Below are 20,325 nucleotides of genomic sequence, written 5' to 3'. Positions count from 1 at the left end.
TTCATTAATTGGTATAAGGAAGCAGGGAGGCATTGAAAGGAAGAAAGGAGTGAAGGAGAGTGGTGGGCAGCAAGTGGAGTATGATTGGCTGTCATAATTAGTCTTTAGCTGGCCGCCATTTAGAGATGATGCGAGGGAAAGAAGCATGAAAAGGGGGAAAACAGACGATAGGTGTGTGCGTGCCTCAAATCTTTCCCTGGCGGTGACAGAAGATAAGGTGATCAGCTGAAAGTGCTCCAAATCTGCAGCCTGTCGCTTTTTCAGACAGCTCTGTCGGCGTTGCATTGCTGATGAACACACATGCACGCATACACGCACATCACTGGAAACAAAGAAGCGTGTAAAACTGTATATATTAGCCAAAACACTGCATTTACGAAGGCAACACACTCCCACGCATAAGCAAAAAAAAAAAAAAAAAAAACACTAAGCAGACAGTCAAAATGAAGCAACCTCCAGCATCTAATTATGATGTTGCACTTTAAGAAATGTGCCAGGTGTCATTTAAGTCTCCAGCCTTTATTTTTCCTTGATTTCCTTTTCATTTGCTTGCGGTTTTAAAATCAGGAAGACTTCCATGCGTTGCTTCGGGATGTTCATTTTCAAAGTGGTTGTAAAGGTGCATCTACCGGTTGAAGACAAACAGTGCACTCAATTGCTTCTAAAAAAATCAATCAACTGCAAATAATCAACCAAAGTCTACATAAACTACTATGTCAATCCCTACTCAAGAATACAAAAAGGAAGCACTTCTCTTATTTTGCTCATCTATTGTGTCCTTTGTAATTTTGTCGTCGTGCAATTATAACAATTTGTGGCCTCATCCGACAAACACTGCCAACAAAGCCCCCTGTCATAAAATGTGATTTTGTAACGTTTAGTCCTTTTTTTTTTTTTTTTTTTTTTTAATAATAAACATGCAGCTCGACTTTGGAGAGGCTCTGGGAGATTCCTCAAGTGTGTAATGACTTAAATATGGATAGCCCTTTAACTAATGTTTAGTCTCTTCACTTACACTTTGGTCTATGAATTGTCACCTGGCAACGCCACAAAGATGACTTTACAAATAAGGCTTCTTTATACTCGCAGAGACGGCAACCGCGCCGATGTCACTGCGGCTGTCCCTCGCGTAGTTTGCCTTTATACTCGCGTGCAGTTTTAAAAATGTACTGCAGTTCACCTCCAAGGCGGGGGTGTCCCTAACGGCTGGTATTGGCTAGGACACCACAGGGTGGCGATTCCTCGGCATTTTTGGGCCATTTCCAGTAGCCGTTTTTACTTTCCTTTCGCTAACAAGGAACAAAGCAACAACAATGGCAACCGTGGAACAATGTTTGCTAGAATAAATGGACTTAGATGACACGTTTAATTATACTGCAAAATCGATCGAGAAGGCGGCGGCTTAGATGGTACGTAGAACCAAGGGGAATGCTGAGTAAGTCATCACAGCATGTGACTAAAACGGACCAATCATGAGAGATGATCTCCGCGGCGTTCGACGTGCAGCAACTATTTTTGCCGTTTGCGCGTCAAGCTACGCAGAGGGGCCGCGCGGGGCAATTCGTCGGTCAAGTGATGCAATGCGGGCGTTGTCGGCCGCGGGAGTATAAAGAGGCCTTAAGCCTCATCTCGTTTCACTTTATAATTATGGAAATGATACAACTCATAAATAGGCTTAGCTTGACAGATGCTCGGGTGACGCCACAAACGTCTTTTTTTGTTTGTTTGTTTTATTTTTCTTGCAGCCGTTCTCTGAGCTGCTTATCCACGAGTGCTGGAGCCTATCCCAGCTATGATCGGGCTGGAGCCGGGGTACAACCTGAACTGGTTGCCAGATTTTTTTTAAATGGTTTCAGCAGCACATTTCGAAAGATGTAAACCATCTTCGCAGTTAAAAACATATCAGTCAGCACTAAGTCCTATTGATTGTGACATCACCGTAATCACACACGCACCCGTTAGAACCGTTTAGGCTCCTGCCCTCCAGGACTGTGACTGTTCACTTTACATCTCATTAAGTATTGATCAACCGTTTCTTGTAAATCCACTAGAAAAAAAATTCCGACAGCTCTCTCTTGCTCACACACACACACGGCGAACAGGGGCCCACCCAACTTGCTTGTGTACACTTTCATCATCATTCATGGGTGTGCACAACACACACACGCACACACAAAACAAAGGATGGATCTTGTCGCACAGCAGCAGGGCAAGTGCACTTGTATCTGTCAACACACTCATAGGCTAGGCCACACACACACCTAACTAAAATCACAAAGTGTGAAGCATCCCGCTCGGAAAAACAATATTGAATTGAGAGTTGATTAAATCAAATGTTTACACACTTTTTTCTTTCCCCTTTCGTGCTGGTCGCTTCATACAGTTCACCAGTGTTTCTCAACCTTCGTTTTTGACAAAGCATGTACTGTATTTTACATTATAAAAAGCTTGCGTCACACCAGGCAAAAATGGCAGAAAATGTACATACACCGAAATAATGATCTCGATTCAAATGACTCACTGTGAAATCCGAGGCTGTTTATTTGAACACAAAGCTATTACCTGTATTTTGTTGTACAGCGAAATGTGGCTAACACAGGTAAACTTTACCTTCTGCCATGTAGTTGAAGAGCATTTGATTGTTCTGCCTGTCACTCTACATCACTGGCATAGATAGCTTAACAAAGTTTCGCTATTTGTCGTAAACAATTATTTTTGGACCGTCCATCCAATTGAATAGAGTGTTCCCCCGCTATGCGTCACTGATGGTGATTAGCCTAAATTTGGCACAGGCATTGTCGTTTCAGTTCCCACTCAGTGATGTGATGCAATGGTGCGAAGGTGTGAATGAATGGTAGTCTGTCTCTAGATGTGCCCAACGACTGACTGGCGACCAGTTCGGGGTGTCGTCCGCCATTCGGACAAATTTAGTTGGAATTCAAGAAAAAAAAAAATTATAACTAAAGTACATGAACTATTATTCCGGCCATAATGCTCTTCTCATAATGTACTATTGGCGCTATTTTAGTCACGTTTTAGGGAAAATGACATCATTTGAAGTGTCCTGGTTAATTTGATGCATCGACTTGTAGAACCCCTCGGAATATCGGCCCGTATGAGCTTATTGGTGGATATTTTTAACTGAAATTTGTCCACCAATCAGAGAAGGGGTTCCCCGGTTAGTAGACAAAACCAAATGATCGAGGAGATACAATAGGTTGAGAAATAATGAGCTTAGACTGTTTTACTCTCATTTGAAGGCGTTATTTTTAACCAGATTTTCTATTTGCAATATTCCCCCAAAAGGCACCCCCCAAAAAAAAAAAAAAAAAAAAAAAAAACCTCAATTTCTCCGGAACCAATGGTACAATTTTCAAACATTTTGGTGTGTTGTACTCAGGTCGAAGTGGCCATTCCAACCAGAATCAGCATCCTGACAGACTGTCATTTTTGGGGGAATCTTGTCCTGCTGCTACAGTGAGCTAAAGCCCATCAAGAAGCACTCATGTCTTGCATTGAAGATTGACTTTTGAGGCATATTTTCCCTCATACTTTTGGAGCCTAATGCAAAGAACTACTTTGGGATCCTCTGCTTACTTTTGCATTGCAAGTGTTTGCAAGCCCATTGACAGTGAGGTTTGTCCATTTCGTTCCCCCTCCAATTCAATTACCATTGTGAATAATAACCCTGGACAGTGGTTTTATGCGCGAAGCCAATCTTGCCAGTCATTTTTTATTTTTTTTGGCTTCACATCAATTGTCAAGGTCACATGACACACTTACACAGCCGATGAGTGTGCGCGTTTGTTTTTTATAACAGCAGTCTAGTACGCGCCCAGGGAAGAGTAGAAGGGCTTCAAACATGAGTGGTAGCATGTTAGTGGTGACTGAAGAGCCTCTATGCAGGACTCTCTCACACAGACACGCGCGTGCACACACACACACACACACACACACACACACACACACGCGCGCACACACACACACACACACACACACGCACGCACGCACGTGCACACACACACTAACATTCACTCAGAGCAGCTTGTGCTTGTGTGCATGCAAATGTGTGTAGAAAGAATTGAAGTAATTAAAGCTCCCTTGCCTCAGTCTGCTGATTACAGACTGTTTCGTTAACATACACGAGCACGCACACGCGCACACACACACACCAAAAATCAGAGCCACTGACCCACCAAAGGCTTTAATTAGCCCTTTTCTGCCTTTAGTTTCCTACTAATCTTCCTCATCGCTACATACCTACCACGCCGCCAAAACCCGACAAACATTTACATTTGTGCACGTAGCCCGCCGCGACACACACATATACCGCGACACACACATACACCGCCACACACGCAGTTGTAGCTCATCAGTGCTAATCCGTTCCCCTCAGTCTCTTTCCTGGTGTCTAATCCAGCATCTATCGGAATCCAGCCACCGTCTCCGCAGCCAAAACACACAAGTAAGCTCTGCTATTTCTAGGCGGCGGCTATTTGTGTGCGCAGATAATTGGGGAGCCCTGCACGTGTGTGTGTATGTGTGTGTTTTAAGCACATAACTCATCACCCAGTGTGTTTGTGACTGCAGGGAAACACAGCAGCAGTGGCAAAATCTACGAGTGTTTTTCTTTCATCACAAGGCCTGTCCTGCATGCAACCGCATGAGGATCTCTGGTCATAATGACCTCAGTAAAGCATCAACTTTTGCCATTGGGGAATGACTAAAGTGTCTTTTATGAGTTGCTCACAACTTCAAGCGATAACCCGGCCGGTAAATTTTTAACTAATTAATCTCAATCGTATTTTGAACGAGTTTGTCCAATGAATTCAACATGATTGGTATGTAGTTGTTACGGAAGGGGAACGACACTGTGTCCTCTGTTTCAAGTTGAGTTGTGTTTCTATGGCACTGACATAACCCACATTTGTCGCGTTATAGTCCATCACTAACCTACGCTAATGAAGTACAGCGAACCCCTGCCTATTTGCAGTTTGCTTTTTGCAAATTAACCAATCCATCCTCGGCTATTCGCTGAAAACCTCTATCAACGTTTTTTGTACTCTTTCTGAATTGCCTAAGATGTCACATAATGCATTTGACTATAGGAAAGTAGGATTTGGTGTCAAGGAAGAATGTTGAAGTGATACATCTACTATTTTTACGGGTTGCAAGGGCAACATACACACGGAATCCAATGTTAAAGACTAATGTCGTAACAGGAGTTTCAAATGATATTTAGGTGTTTTGGGATCATGGTTTGTGGTTTACAAAATTACACAAATCGAGTGGAATGCGTCCGTTATGGTTTTCTGCTGTTAGCGGCATGGCTCGGTCGCTATCCTCCGCAAAAAGCCGGGATTTATTGTAGTAATGCCATAAAGTAATTATATGAAAGGAACTTGCGAGCCATACTGTAAATATAAAATGATCAAGTGAAAAACTATAATTGAGCATGTCCTCTTTTGCCGCATAACGACGCATTCTTACACATTTGCGTTTATTGTACAGACATAGGCCATTTAAAGATGGCGTGCAAGGAACTAATTTGCGCAGCAGGGTAAGAACGCGTCGTCACAGTTTTATTATATTTAAGGTTAAGAAGTGTTTTTAACAATATTTACTGTAAATATGACTTAACTATTGTGTTAGCATAGGTTAGTTATAGACAATGGCACATTACGATTTGTGTGCAAATTCGGTTTACGTTGCCGCCGTAGAACAGAACTCCTTCATAAACACAGGGCCCCATGTACATGATTAGCCTACTTCTACAAAATTTTACCCATACATAAAACATGTAAAGACAGTGGCATTCATGTCAAAATGATCAAAAGCCACGTTTCACTGCTCGCTCATCTGGGAACCAAAGAAAAAGGTTCGTACCCACCTGCCAGATTAAACATCCAATCCATCAATGAAAGGAATTCGCATGGCTCAATCTGTTGCCATGTTCATCAGCCACAAGTACGCTTTTAGTCATACACGGTTTCATTTTTCCCATTGCACGTTTTTCCTGGAAATTGTACACCGGCCTGCTCAAGATGGAATTTGAAGCTCACCCAATCACAATCTCTTCTATTCAATTATTGTGTATTTAGCAAGGTGTGTTAAGCACGAGGGCACCACTCCAGGTGTTTTGTAACACAAGGGGGAGGCACTGAAATAGTGCCAGGGGAGCAATCAACACAAGGGGTGACTCACCCGCAATGACTTCCTTGATTTATCAAGATCAATCAGACGGGTGCTTCACACGTTCGCTGAAAATATTTTTGTATTTTACATAAAGAAGTGGCGATAACCTGTGCTTACCCCTTAATTTCTCTGGGCAAATATTTTTCAGACATTTGCCAACACTGAGAAGGAAAAAAATATGAGTGACTGGAGAGGAATGAGTGAAAATGGAAAAGTCTTTCTGACCTGAGAGTAAACTAGTACGCAGGAAAGAGTCAGTCATTGAAGGGATGTTTTGGCACTAACATACTGTGCTGCAAGTACCCAGTCAACAGAGTGCACAAATGTGCCAACTGCCAAAATAAACTCTCTCCTGCACGACATTGACATGTTGTAATTAACATGAGACCCGTATTCAAAGAAATCATGAGGATTCTCTGGTTCCATCCATCCATTTGCTATAGCAATTGTCCTCCTCAGAGTTGCGGTAGAGCTCGACCCGATTTCAGTTCCCAATCCATCAAGAACCAATTCAGTAAAACAGAATTATTGATCAAATCATGGACTAATGAATTGCAATGTCCGGTCTGAGTGAAGACAAATCAGAAAGCCCTCACGCTGTCATAGCGGCCCCACCACAACTCATTGCAACATGAGTTGTGGCGGATGCCCAAGAACACCCTGTGACACACACACACACACACACACACAAGGTTCTGAGGAAAGCTGCAGTAGCCACGGGGGTTAGAGGACTGTAGATGGGAGGGTGTACAAAAGAAGTTTGAAGTGGGACAGAAAAAAAGAGGGAGGGATGGGATACTGGCCAGCTAAATCAAAGCAGGTTGAGAGGAGGATAAGAATGGGGGACGAGGAGCGGGGGAGGGGTCGGCTATAAAGGTGTGCCAAGTGAAGGGTGGGGGGCGGGTGGAGCGGAGGGGGGGGGTGGGTGCCACAGCTAAAATGAAATCCTTCATTCAAAGCCTATGCATATGCCTGCACACCAACCATCTAATAAACAACACACACACACACACACACAATCATACCAGCCTGTTTGTATGTACACTATTGCAGCCTAATGCAGGGGTGCGCAAACATCTTCTCAAATCAATGAAATTGATTAAAATGCCATTAATCTGTTCAAGCCCCCCTAAAAAACAATTTTTTTTGTTTTGCGTTTCTGACGCTCAGGATCCTCAGAGGTGCTCCCCCTGACTCTCTCTGGGGGTGGCAGTTTCTAAAAAAAAATGGTTTTCTATAATCTTCAAAGGGTATTTTGCAAAATCGTTTACAAATATGTTATTTTTTTTATTTTTATTTTTTTTTACAGAACACTTTGTTTTACATCTGAATTAGTTTTGGATCAAGTTGAATGCAAAAGAAGCACTGTAAATACCAAATACCAAGTGCAAAAAAAAAAAAAAAAGCTATACCTGGTGGATTATAATAGAGCTGGTAACCAGGCAGGAATGATCAAAGAAACTCTCTGACTCAATGTCAGAGAGAACTCTCAGTCTCAATGTTTAAAATTGTTCGATTGAACAATTTTGGGCTTAAAATCCCGCATATTTCATCTTCTCTGGACAAATATTTTAAAAATGTCCGAAAGGCACAATTTGATAGCTTGTAAAGTACACAAAAACTGCATTAAGCTTTTTGGTCTCTTGACATACTTTAAGTCACCTACTCTTTATATACTTACTTTACTGATGAGTGCATACTGGATATGGTGTATCTTCTGTCCAAAGTTGAAGATAATAAATAGATATATAATATCAACATTTTATTATATAAATATAATTTTATTATATAAATATAATAAAATGTATCATTTCATTCTCTCACCCAAGGAGATCTGGAATCAGAATCGCTTAATTATCATCCCATCATAAATTTTAACTCAAAATTTCGGCTTGCAACGCAAAGAGTGGGTTGGGGGGGGAATAATAATAATCGTAAATTGGGGCACTGGTAAATCAAATTTCAATTTACCAATTTTAGAGGAACAAAAAACAAGTCTACATTATTACAACAAATATAACAGGACTAGATGTGTGCAAATACTCTGTGGGCGAGACTAAACAACAGAGCAGCCATATTTGGCCCACCCATGTTCTAACATGACATGTACCTGTGGTACTGGGTCTGCAGGAACTGGAACTCCTCCTTGATGCGGTCCAGAGTCTCCGGGTACGTCAGCTTCAGCGACTGGGGGGTCCCCGATGCCGCGGCTGCTGCTGCCGCCGCCGCTACCACGGAGGCCGAAGACCCCGGGGGTGGCTGGAGAGGTGCCTGAGGACAACGAAAACACACACACACACACACACACACAATATTGACATGTGACACGAGCTCAACAAGAGGCGGCAATGAGGAATGATGGTGGCACTTGCATGGCGGGTGGCGGGCTGTCTTTTGCAAAGTGTCATGGCCAAGGGAGCCAGATGTGAATGGGTCACAAAGACTTGGGAAAGGGTAGGGCGGGGCATTGAGCTCATGAGATTCTTAGCCAAATGAGACCTCATTGTTTCACTGCAGGTCCAAGAAGGGGACTAGGAAAAAGCATAGCGGGTGGGAAGGGGACCCATAAGGGTTGTGGAGCCTTTGGAACCCCTATGCTTTTGGCTCCCTTCTCTGCAGGGTCCAGAGCAATTAGGAGGGTACAAGCATAAGTGTAATGCTGCAGGACATGCAGACAAAAGGCTGAGCGCTGGACTGCGAGGGTGGTGGGGCGGGTGCTCCCCCGTCTGTCTGTCTATCTGACTCTATGTCAACATCACAGAGCTCATGAGCCCACAGGGATGATGAGTTCTCAAGCTCCGAGGCGGTCAAGTAGTACAGTGAAGTTAGCACTTGACTACTGAAGAACAATATCATGCCTAATCCTCTGTTCAAATTAAAAGGGAAGAGTTTTCTGACAGAAAATTCTCATGATTCCAAACTCACCAACAGTTACTACATTATTTATATTTATGAGTAATTAAGTGTGCTTTTCCTCAATTAAATATGTTTAAAACAAAATTATATTCCAACAATGCTTTTAAATTATTATTATTTTTTTTTTAAAAAGGTCCCTGATAAACAATGGAATACCCTTGGGCTTAGAGTTTTTTTAAATAAATAAATGCTTTGCGTTCTACAAATTAAGTCAGCCTGCTGATTCTTCGTGGCATCCCATGCCAGGGGTGCAAATGTCTCCAAGCATGAATGTTTTCCAGGACAACGTTTGAAACAAGACAATGTACACAACGTCTTTCAAAGAAAATCTTGAGACAGTCAAGCTCCAGCGAAGCGGTAGGAAAAAGGGGTAGATGACGAAAATAATTATGTGGTAAAATACAGAACAATAATTACATTTTATACATTTAATAGCACTTTCAAATCCATTTGTAACTTCAAGAGAGAAAATATTTGTTCACGTTTTCTCTTTCCATTGTTGAATTAATTTAAACAGACCTTGAAACTACTATGAACACCGTAAACGTGATATTACATAAACTAGCGCCAAACCACATTATGATCATTTTCTGGCAACAAAAATTCCCTCTCTCTTTCTTTCTTTAAGATTACTTTCCATTCCTAGTGGGTCTGTAAACTAATTGGGGTGAAAATTAATTCGTACTTAAAAAAATATATTCTACCCAAGTCTTTTAAAATGCTCCCTACTTATTGACATACTAAAGGGCAGATCAATTCAAAAAAATATTTTTGATCAATTACTGAGAATTATGCTTGCTCATCTCCACTCCAGAATTCTACACTTTATTCAACGTGTATATTGCAGTGTGCCATCTACTTTTGCTATACTTTGCCTCTCAAGTTTATCTTGGAGGTCACCCACTTAATCTGCAGCTTTTCTGGCCTTTATCTGTGTTGCAAGGCCCCACCCAGGCATTTGTTCAATGCACTTAACGTCCTTGTGAAACACAAATCATCGAGCCGGTATGTTTGTCCAGTCCCATGAAGAGATCTCCGTCTGCATCGCTGCCAAATCTCCTTTCGACGTGGCCGTCGGACGATCAGGCCCAGAAACACTCAAGTCGTATCCCGTCCTATTATAGCGTCAGAATATCGAAGGCGAGTAGACTCCTAATGACGGCGCCGACGGCTCCTTTGAAAACGTGTTCCTCTCACATCCGAGCGTCGCGCACATCAGCAACACATTAGCTTTAATTAACTGCAACATCGCTCAGCCGGGAATGCCAAAAAGTACGTAGGAGCTTGGGTGGTGGTGGTGGGGGGGGGATGAAAGCTGTGAAAATCAAACTCGCATGTTGACATGACAGCGCCGCAGCGTTCCAACACAAACATACACATCCAGAGGCTATAGAAAGTCGACACACCCTTGTGTTCAAATGCCTGGTTTTTGTGATGTTAAAAATGAGACCAAGATAAATCATGTTTTTAAAAATCCATCATTAATGTAAACTTACGCCCAATAACCTATACAACTTAATTGAAAAACAATCATGCTTTCAGAGAGGGGAAGCAAATATTAACAACTGTCGTTGTTAACACACCCTCTTAATACTGCGGATGTGGCAGTGTTCAGAAGACTCACATTAAAAGGGAGTCAGCACAGACCTGCTAATTACTGAAAGTGACTCTGATTAACCCCAAATAAAGGCCAGATGCTCTAGTAGGCTTTCCCTGACATTTTTGTCACCACATCTTACAGCACAGGCCAAGGTCTGTTGAGAGCTTTCAAAGCATCAGCGAGATCTCATTGCTCAAAAGATAACGAGCAACCCTTTATTGCTCAGTGACTGTTTCTGTCAATGTCTTTATGTCTCAAAAGTGTTCTCTATCAATTGACTGTCTGTTGACGTGCTAGAGCGGCTCCAACTAACGGAGACAAATTCCTTGTGTGTTTTTTGGACATACTTGGCAAATAAAGATGATTCTGATTCTGAAAAGGTAACCGTTAGGAGACGGGGACAAAAGGATTTTCAAGCCATTAAATATACAAACACTTGACAAGTGAAGACACGTATCAAGTGGGGGAAAAAATGCCACAAGAGAGACATTACCAAGAACTGGACAAGCCTCCAAAATGAATGAAACAGATGGGAAAAAAATGGTCAGGGAGGCTGACAGCAACATTGACAGAGATCAAGGAATTGCTGGCAAGTAAGTACTGCCTGTTTAGTACATGCGACAATTTCCCGTCTTCTTCATATGTCTGGGCTATGGAGATAAGACACACACCAAAGAGTTAGGAGGAGGTTGTGAAAGGAAAGGAGAAGAGATAACAATGGAAGATACAAGGGTGGCGACCGGCGACCCAGAAAGTTGGAAACGCACTGAAAAGAGAAAGGCACAAATGAAACGAGCCGCTCTCAATCTGTCGGACAGATCCCTTCCTGGATGAGTGCGCGCGCACGCACGCACACACGCACGCACGCACACACACACACACACACACACGGGCCAATTAACCTGCAGAGGAGAAAAGTCACTTGGGCCTTTTCATGAGAGGATACAAGGAGGGCAAAGGGTGTACCGTCTCGTCTTCCTCTCATTTAAAGCACTACCTTCATTCCTTCCTACATTTGTCTCCTGAGCGAGTGTCCTTGACATGTTCAAGAGAGTTTTTGGTGTACAGAAAGGAAATTATTATTATTTTCTTTTTGATGAAGTAATCCCACAACGGTTATTTTCATTCTTCACTCCTTGCTTTGAATCATACTATGCTCAAACAATCTTTCCTTAGACAACTTTGTGTCTTGTATATTTGTCTAGGCATTTTATATTTTACAGACTATATTTTACAGTCTTTTTCCAGCCAGGATAAACATTTGTATGATGTCAGTGTGCTCCGGTATCTCATTAATGCAAGCAAATTATTTTCCTTTTTTTTTTTCCCCATCCACACCTAAAATAACAACACCTAATTTTTCGACAATATTTTTTTTTCCTAAATCGTCTTCTCATGATGCTTGCCACTTCTGCTAAAACCTCCTCCATCCTCAGTTGAACAATGATCTTGTCTCAATTTATGTAGAGTGAAACCTGGGCCTGTTAATTGCCCACAAAGCTATTAATCTGTTGTATGAATGGCAACAGGTGATACACAGGTTAATTCAGTTGAGTTAAGTTCTACCATTTAGTGGAAAAGCATTAATATGTTCTTCCGGTCACTGTATGTCGCTGGCATAGATAGATGAACAAATATGTATTATTCTAATTAATTTATGGACCAATTAAATAATATTGGATCATTTGGGAATCACTGTGTTAGGGAGCTTTCACACAGAGAGTTCACTTTGTCTCGATCAGTTGATTGGCTTGTAAACCGTTTCTGCCCCAGTTTAGTATGGGTTCGCACAGTTTAAAAACTATATAAATCCACGGGATTCTCGTTTCGGCTTAGGAGCATTCTTTTCCTATCCCAACTGAGTGAGAAGATCCACAAGTACTTCAAGGATCCTTGTTTGCATTCTAAAAATGCTTATGAAAGGTTCCTCAATGCAACATTTAACTCACCTTTAACGTAGGTTACTCTGAAGCAATCTTTACGAAAGGATGGTAGCCATAAACTTTACGGCAGCAATATTTATAGCGACAGGCAAAACTTACCAACTCTATGCGAAGACACTGCAGAAGCAAAAGGTACTAGGCGCTAAAGCTTACGTAGAAGTGACAAATCGCAAGTAAGTTATCGTTATGCTACGTAACAGTTATTTTCGTAGCCCATAATTCACGCCATGAAGAAAACAAAAATGCCAACTTTACATTATTTAAGAAAGACTCCTGGGTGCAGTGAATTTCCATCTCAAGATACATAAGTTTAGCCTCTTAAGTGATTTTCACCGTTTGCGACAACATGGTTGAAATAAATACGACAAGCACACATGGATCAAAGGAGGGCTTTTTGTAGTCCTTTGGAAAATTCGCAGTTTTGCAGCAAGAGATGTCAGCAATGCTGTTCCAGGAGGGCTGTACTTTCCTATACAGGTAAGTTTGAAAGTGAGCACGTTTTCACCTAACCTTGACCCAATGACGTTTTCCACAAAGTTTACAGAGAAGTAGCATAAAGGTTAAATTTACATTTCCGAAGAGGCCCCAAGCGCTCCAAAATGTGTCATAACAACCACATGATGTCGCTCTCTTCCTTTATTGGTCACAAGAATGTAAACAGGAAGAAAGTTTGTTGTGCGCAATCGTGAATGGTGAACCAACAATGGCGATTGTTGACCATTTTACAATGATACAAACTACCTTGTTTCCTTATGACTGATGTTAGCACCCAAGGTTCCGTGTCAATTCAGTTATTTTGCTAATAGAAAAAATACGTGCAATACAGAAATACTGTAGACTGCTACGGCTCTTGAGCTCCAAAGACAAAAGAGCAGACATTAAAACTAAAGCACTTGTTGTGGAGTCTGCCAACAGTGTGACCGTGCCCGCTGTTTTCATTTGAGTTGCCTTCATACCGCAGGCAACAAAACCACAATGACCTCACATCCTTGCTCGCCAACAATGTGCACGCACACACACACTTGGAGCAGACAACACGCCCACACGCCACCTCAGACGGCGGATGCGTACAAGATGCAGCTTTCTGCAAGTATTTACGAGCACATGTGCACTTTATTCCCTTCACATGAGCGGTCTCAGCATCGACTAGATGAAACGCCACAACACGCATCGCGAACGTCACGCTGGAACGAAATTTCTGCACGGATGTAAAAATGGAGCCATGGCAGTCATCACATGGGTGTGAATGCATTTGTTGTATTTTCTTCTAAAGTACAACGGGAAGAAACCTTTTGTTAAACCCCACTGCATTCTTTTCACAGAATAAAATGTGCTTTGAGGTGCTTGCTCAAAGAAACAAAACAGAAAATTATCAAAGATGGCCCACAACCACAAAACTACTGCTTGACTACTTTTGTCTTTTCTCCGATGTGCTCTGCCTCCTCAACCTTTAAAATACTGCACCACGGAAAGATTTTAATGTAGCCTTCTGGTGCACAAATTGCGCTGCTGCTTTCCTTTCGCTGCGCTCAGTCCATTCGTCAGGCCACTAATTACACTCCTTCACCCACAGAACACCCTAAACACCTGCCAAATTCTCTGAAAACTTTCTATATGCGCAGCTTTCCCATATCAGTTCTTGTCAGTTTTCCACTTCACTATTTTGCCACAGGAAACTGAAATTATACTGTTCTGTAAAAAAAATGCATCAGCTGAATGAGACACTAAGAAACAACAATAGCGTGTGGCTGTCAGCTACTCTGTGTGATTCAAGGAGAAAATAGGCCACTGCAGCAAAGTAGAGACTGTGGAGTATAATACAGGTACTAGAGCGCCAACAGCATAGTATTGGGGAATGGGGATTCCCAACCACTGTTTGTTTTCAAATTTCCTTGAATTGGTTCGAAAATTATTTACGATTAATAATATATTTGTTCATCTATGTCAGAGACATATAGTAACAGGCAGAACAACTATATGTTCTTCTACTAGATGGCAGAAGATACAATTAACCTGTGTGTCCATCCACCTGTTGCCATTCATACAACCGAATAATTGCTTTTCATCCAATTTAACAGGCCCACGTGTCACACACAAACTAAGAAAGTGCATTTGTGAGTAAATTGAGATGAGAGCAGCAATGCCACTTTTTGTGACACCGTGGTTTGGGAATGAATTCACCTGTCCAACAATTTTTCTGCTCTTTCGCTCATGCCCTAAAATGCCACAAGATGGCGCCAAAGCCTGAGCTCATGGGAAAATAGTAAACGATTTCAAGGCTGTATTGTTGAAGTGATACTCTAGATCTTTGAATGTTAGGGAGGAGTCAACTTTAGCCTGGGTTGTTAATGGAAGACGTTATGGAGGCTTTGCCACATGCATTAAAAAAACAAAAACAAAATTGTTCTGTAAGCCATTTATTTTAAGGGTAATGTTTTTATGAGTTTGAAATGAAATTAAAGAGTTTTGGGATCACAGTTTGTGGTATACTTACGGTTTAAACTATTAGTTAAAGTGTTTACTCTATTACAATTGCTTATAATTAGGGATGTCCCATACCACTTTTGCTCAGACCCATACCATGAACAGTATTCACCGATACAGAGTATTGATATCACTAGTACTTCTGATACATAAAATTTCAATTAACACAGTGACATAATTGTGAAAAATGACTTGACGTCAGATTTTTCTTTTGTCTAAGTATCGGTGGCTTGTATCGGCAGCCTTCAGGAGTACCCGATACCTTGAAATAAGGCCGGCCCATCCCTACTTATAATAATGAGTAGAGTGGTGTCAAACATACTTGAACGCCTTAATCCTGAATTTCCATCCAACCCATTTCACCTCAGACTACCATCTGAAATGAAAAGATGCCGAGTTAGAATGTCTAACAGAGAGGCAACAGCCCTGTTTTGCGTTGTTCAATTGTCTCCAGTGAAGACAAAAAGTCAAACCCATTGCAACAGCATCACTCTACTTTGCACCGAGCTGCAGAAACATGTTGCTAATCTCTCAATGACTATGGCACTTTAGAGGGGAGGGGCAGGCAGCCAGGCACCTGTTTCATTAGCACCATACATCACTTCTTTCTCAACCCCCCGCGCCCCAAAACAACCCCTTCTCTACCGCCTCATTTCTCCCGCAAGCCTCCTTATTCAAATTTCCCTGCTGTCAGCCCACATTAGCAGATAGCCACAGTTTGCCTGTCAGCCGCCTTAATTGCTGGAGGTGCCTTCTTTTATTAGGTAACCCCCGCCCCTCCCCTCAGCTCGTTTGCCAATTCCATCGAGGCGCACCTCCACGGCAGCGTGTGTCTAAACCAAAGATCGCGTCAGCCTCGTTTCCTTCATTTTCTCCTGCTGATCTGTGGCCGTGCTCACAGGTGGGCAGCCGCGACGATAAAGAGCTCAACTAAACTGGGCCTAAAGGAGGTGCACTAGTGCTCCGGCAACTAACCCGCTAATCAGCTCAATATTCGAGAAAAACAAAAGTGGAAAAAGAAGAGCCTCTTAGAGTGGGACGAACAATGCCATCAAACACTACAAAAGCAGCTCGCGTACATCGACGCAGCCTGAGGATGACCTCGGCAATTTTCATCATCTTGCCTGTGATTTCCTGCATACGTTTTAATTAAGGAAAACATCTTTTTATAACAAGATGTATCGTACAGTCATTACAGTAATCCCCCGGTTCACTATTCATAGTTCACAAAAATCACGCTTTTTTTCTGTTGAACCTAAACCCATCTGTTTGTTGAAAAACTTATTTGTTATGGAGGATTTTAAAGGCATTTGAAGTGCTCGTTCTAGTTTTTTTTTTTTAAGAATATACTAAAAAAATAAATAAATAAATAAATGGCAGCCACATTGTCAAACTGCTACTTGCTACTGTTACAAGCTGAGAACAACATCAACAGGCTATTTGCAGGTCCTACATGCGTATAGCATCAGAAGACATTACAAGGGGTCCTCGGTTTCCGATAGAGTTCTGTTCCTGCAGCAGCGACAAGTTGGAACATGCAAGTAAGTAAAATATTTGTATGAAAAGCACTTCTAGTACATACTGCAAATACAAAACAATTGAAAGAACAGTAAGTAAGCAAGCGCTAACCAAATGTTCCTTTTTGTGCCATGTGACGACATTCTAAGCCAGCTGCGCAAATTATTTCATTGGTACACACGAAAACTGTCGGGACCATCAAGAACTGGAGCTACAAACATGTTCTCAGTCATGAATGTCCACTTAAATGAAAGATTTTAGACCTATAACTTGCAGCAATGGCAGGTAAACGACAGTTATCTGTAGTGCGTTTCATTAAATAATTGTCTGCAAAATTTTATAAAATAAATAACAATATAATAAAGAGAGGTTTAGGAATTTCCAGAACACAATCATGTACAATGTCACCATGTACCAGCCAGAAACAAAACAGAGTGTTGCTGACACACAAACTTTGAACCTAAGGATTTCTACCAATAATGATTTTTACTTTCCATGCTATACCATTGGCAAGTTTGCTCATCTACAGTCAACACTCCTTTCCACGATCTTTGTGATATTATATCCTTGATCGCCGCACTTACTCACTGAACCTGCTCAAAAGGTCCATTGAAAACTATTTGTGTACAAAGTACGAGCGGATTTATGGGCAAATTGACAAAACGAGCTTTTCAACACGCTCCAGTGAGACAAAGTAAGAGTTGGGCAAAAGGTCATTGACAAATCCAGTTTAACAGCATCAATTTAAAAACACGAAGATTGGGACAAAGACAAGATATTTCCTGTCCGAGTCAATCACATTAAAACGCAAACAACACAGCACTTAAAGCTGAACCAGACAAAGCAGGGTTCCTGTGTTCAATATTTTGAGAGGACCAGTTTTGGTTGGTAACCGAATCAGAGGATTAGGCTAGTCGGATCACTGTTGCCACTAATGGGTTTTAAAAGGCTTTCATGACGTCTAAAAGTACAGAAACTGTATGTTTCGTTGTAGAACATTGTGAGAGGGGATCTGTTATTGCGCACTGACAGCTGCTGTTAAGAAGGGCAAAGGCTTTAACGAAACAGACTACACGACAAGAGGCACAGAAGTGGCCATTAGCAAACCCCTCCCCTCCAACGAGGGCATTGTCCTGAAGAAAACGGAGGAAAAGGGGAGTTGGTAATATTACAAGACGGCGTGGATGATCATTTGGAAAAATAGAAGATTAGCTATTCTTAGTAGTAATGACAAAGGCAACGCAAAATGTCTTTTAACTCCACTTCTGCCAAAGCAAATATGCCCAGGGAACATTTGATATTGTGCCATTAACTCTGAAATCCATTCAAATGTAATCTAAAATTCCAAATTCAGAAGCCCTTTTTGTAGCATATCATTTGGATAACACCGCCTCATTGCATCTGATTTTGTTTGTAATCTCTCATTAGCAGAGCATAAGATCGGTTAAGGTAATGAAAGACACTCAATCTCCATAACATTAGGTACACCTGAACGCTGTGAAAAAAAAATAAAAAATCTGAATTTTCAAAGATAATAATGCTGACCCTTGACCGACACTGCCAACATGTTTATTATTGGTATTAGAGAAGTGGACTGCATCATACTAAGACTAGGTTGAACCAATTAGTCAACTCGTGTTCTTTATTACTCCACATCGACATTTAAAGCTTAATGTCGACTTCTCACAAATCACGTTTTTGGAATCTCGTCTTCCAATCGGCCAATCCACAGAGGAACCTTCGACTCGGCCGCCTGCTGTCGTCACTGGACTCTAAAGCTCTGTGAAGTAGCAAAATGTCCAGACAATAAGGCGACACAGTCTTTATACATCTACACGGGTCTGAGAGTACGAAAATAAGATGGTTGTGGATGAGAATAGCAGCTAGGCTCGCTATCTTTGGCTATTCCGATCACTGCTAGTTTCACAATAAAATCATCTTAAAAATATTCATACAAGCATGAACACTGGACTGTTGGCGAGGAACGAAGGAAGCGGCAAGTCTATCCTCAAATACAATAAAAGCACAAGTGAAATACAAACAGAGAAACAGAGAAATGCAATATTTTTGGGAGCCTGGCTAGGATGTCCCATCTTACAACACACTATGCTATGGAACAAAATGTTAAGACATTGTAACAAAGTTAAGCATACATTTTTTAAACATACTTTCATTTGACTGAAACTATCAGACTGAAATCTAAATATAGAAAATACAGAATCGAAAGCTCAGTTGTTTTTGAAGTAATAGAAGTAGATCATGTTTCAACTAATCACACGCTATGAACTAATGTTCAGCGTTGAGCATAAAATTAGTGTGGCGATCAATTCATTGTAGTCAGATTTTCAAATGATAACTTTTGTTTACGCTAGCCATAGCCGCATGTTTCTTTTTGCGTATATAGGTCAAATTTGTCACAGCAGGGCAGTCCGCAACACTGACAGGTTATTGGGCACTTCGTCTTTCACGGATGAAACCGTGTGCCAAGTTGATGGGGCCCATCGCTTGGAGGTGAGAATCGGAGCTACTGCATGGCTGTGTGTGTGTGTGTTTGTGTGTGTGTGTGTGTGTGTGTGTGTGTGTGTGCGCGCGCATACTGAAAGAGAAACAGGGTCATTGCTTTCCCAACCAGCGCTGCCGCAGACTGCGCCTCTCGCCCTGGGACGCCTGCCCATACATTAAGATGTGGTTTGGAGCCTCTCGCCGGAACACAGCAAGGAGAGTCTGGATGAGAGGGATTGGGTTTACAGTGTAAACCGCAGAGCCACAGTCTGCCTCCTGCCCTGCCTTACTGCAGGCCCTCTTACTACATACACAGCTGCTGCAGGTCACATGATCACAGCAAAAGGAAGTGCAGGGGGCTAAAAGGCCAATAACCACGTATGATGCCGCTGCAATGTAAATCCTGCCAGCTATTATCTTAACAAAATTTGGGCTTTCCACCTGAATGGCTCAGAAGGATCGCAAGTAAATTCAAATTTGCATGCTTAATCTGGTTCCACAGCACGGCACGTGAATGTCAAAACACCGTCAGGGGTGGCGTGGCTGAGGCATGGAGATGAGGGTTAGGCAAATGAATGAGTGCTTAATTGATACTTCACGCAGCTAGAGGACCAGTGTTTATGTATTTCACTCAACTCAAAAGCCCTCCACCAAACTTGATTGACACAAATTAAATGCCGGGTACATCTTTCGGGGGGGGGAACAAAAAAAAAACATTGTCCCTTTAGGGCTCGAATGGCTCGTCACTGGGATGGTACTGTCAAAATAACTTTTTGAACCCTTTATATTTGACTCACAGATTAGCTGTGGAACAAGGGTACTTCAGGAATCAAATATTTACTCCTGAGGTACCATAGTGTAGATCAGAGGTTCTCAAAGTTTGAGTCCAGTGACCCCTTACAGGAGAGATTTTTTTTTCCCCATGGACATCCTCTTAATCATGATGAAAACTAACTACATGAGAATTTTTTTCCCCAAAAAATTTCAACCTATTCATGACATCACCTCACGTCTCAGGGAAACTCCACTTTCCAAGGACTGCAGCCTCCCTCAGGCTTCAATGAGTCACACCTCAAGGGAGTCAGAAGTCATAACGAGAGAATTGGCACAAGAGTACAGCGCGCAAGCCAGCGCATAAAAAGAAGACATGCACACAAATAGGAGACT

General features: G+C 41.9%; 1 protein-coding gene across 1 annotated transcript in view; it reads right to left on the bottom strand.

Annotated features, from left to right (window-relative positions):
- tle2a (TLE family member 2, transcriptional corepressor a) overlaps positions 1-20,325 on the bottom strand; it is a 49,660-nt gene that overhangs the window by 26,282 nt on the left and 3,053 nt on the right. The window contains 1 exon segment of the mRNA XM_061683588.1: positions 8,306-8,466. Coding sequence (XP_061539572.1) covers positions 8,306-8,466 — 161 coding nt within the window.

The sequence above is a fragment of the Phycodurus eques genome, chromosome 8 (genome assembly GCF_024500275.1).
Source record: "Phycodurus eques isolate BA_2022a chromosome 8, UOR_Pequ_1.1, whole genome shotgun sequence".
Classification (NCBI taxonomy): domain Eukaryota; kingdom Metazoa; phylum Chordata; class Actinopteri; order Syngnathiformes; family Syngnathidae; genus Phycodurus; species Phycodurus eques.
This window is presented reverse-complemented; position numbering and strand designations above follow the sequence as displayed.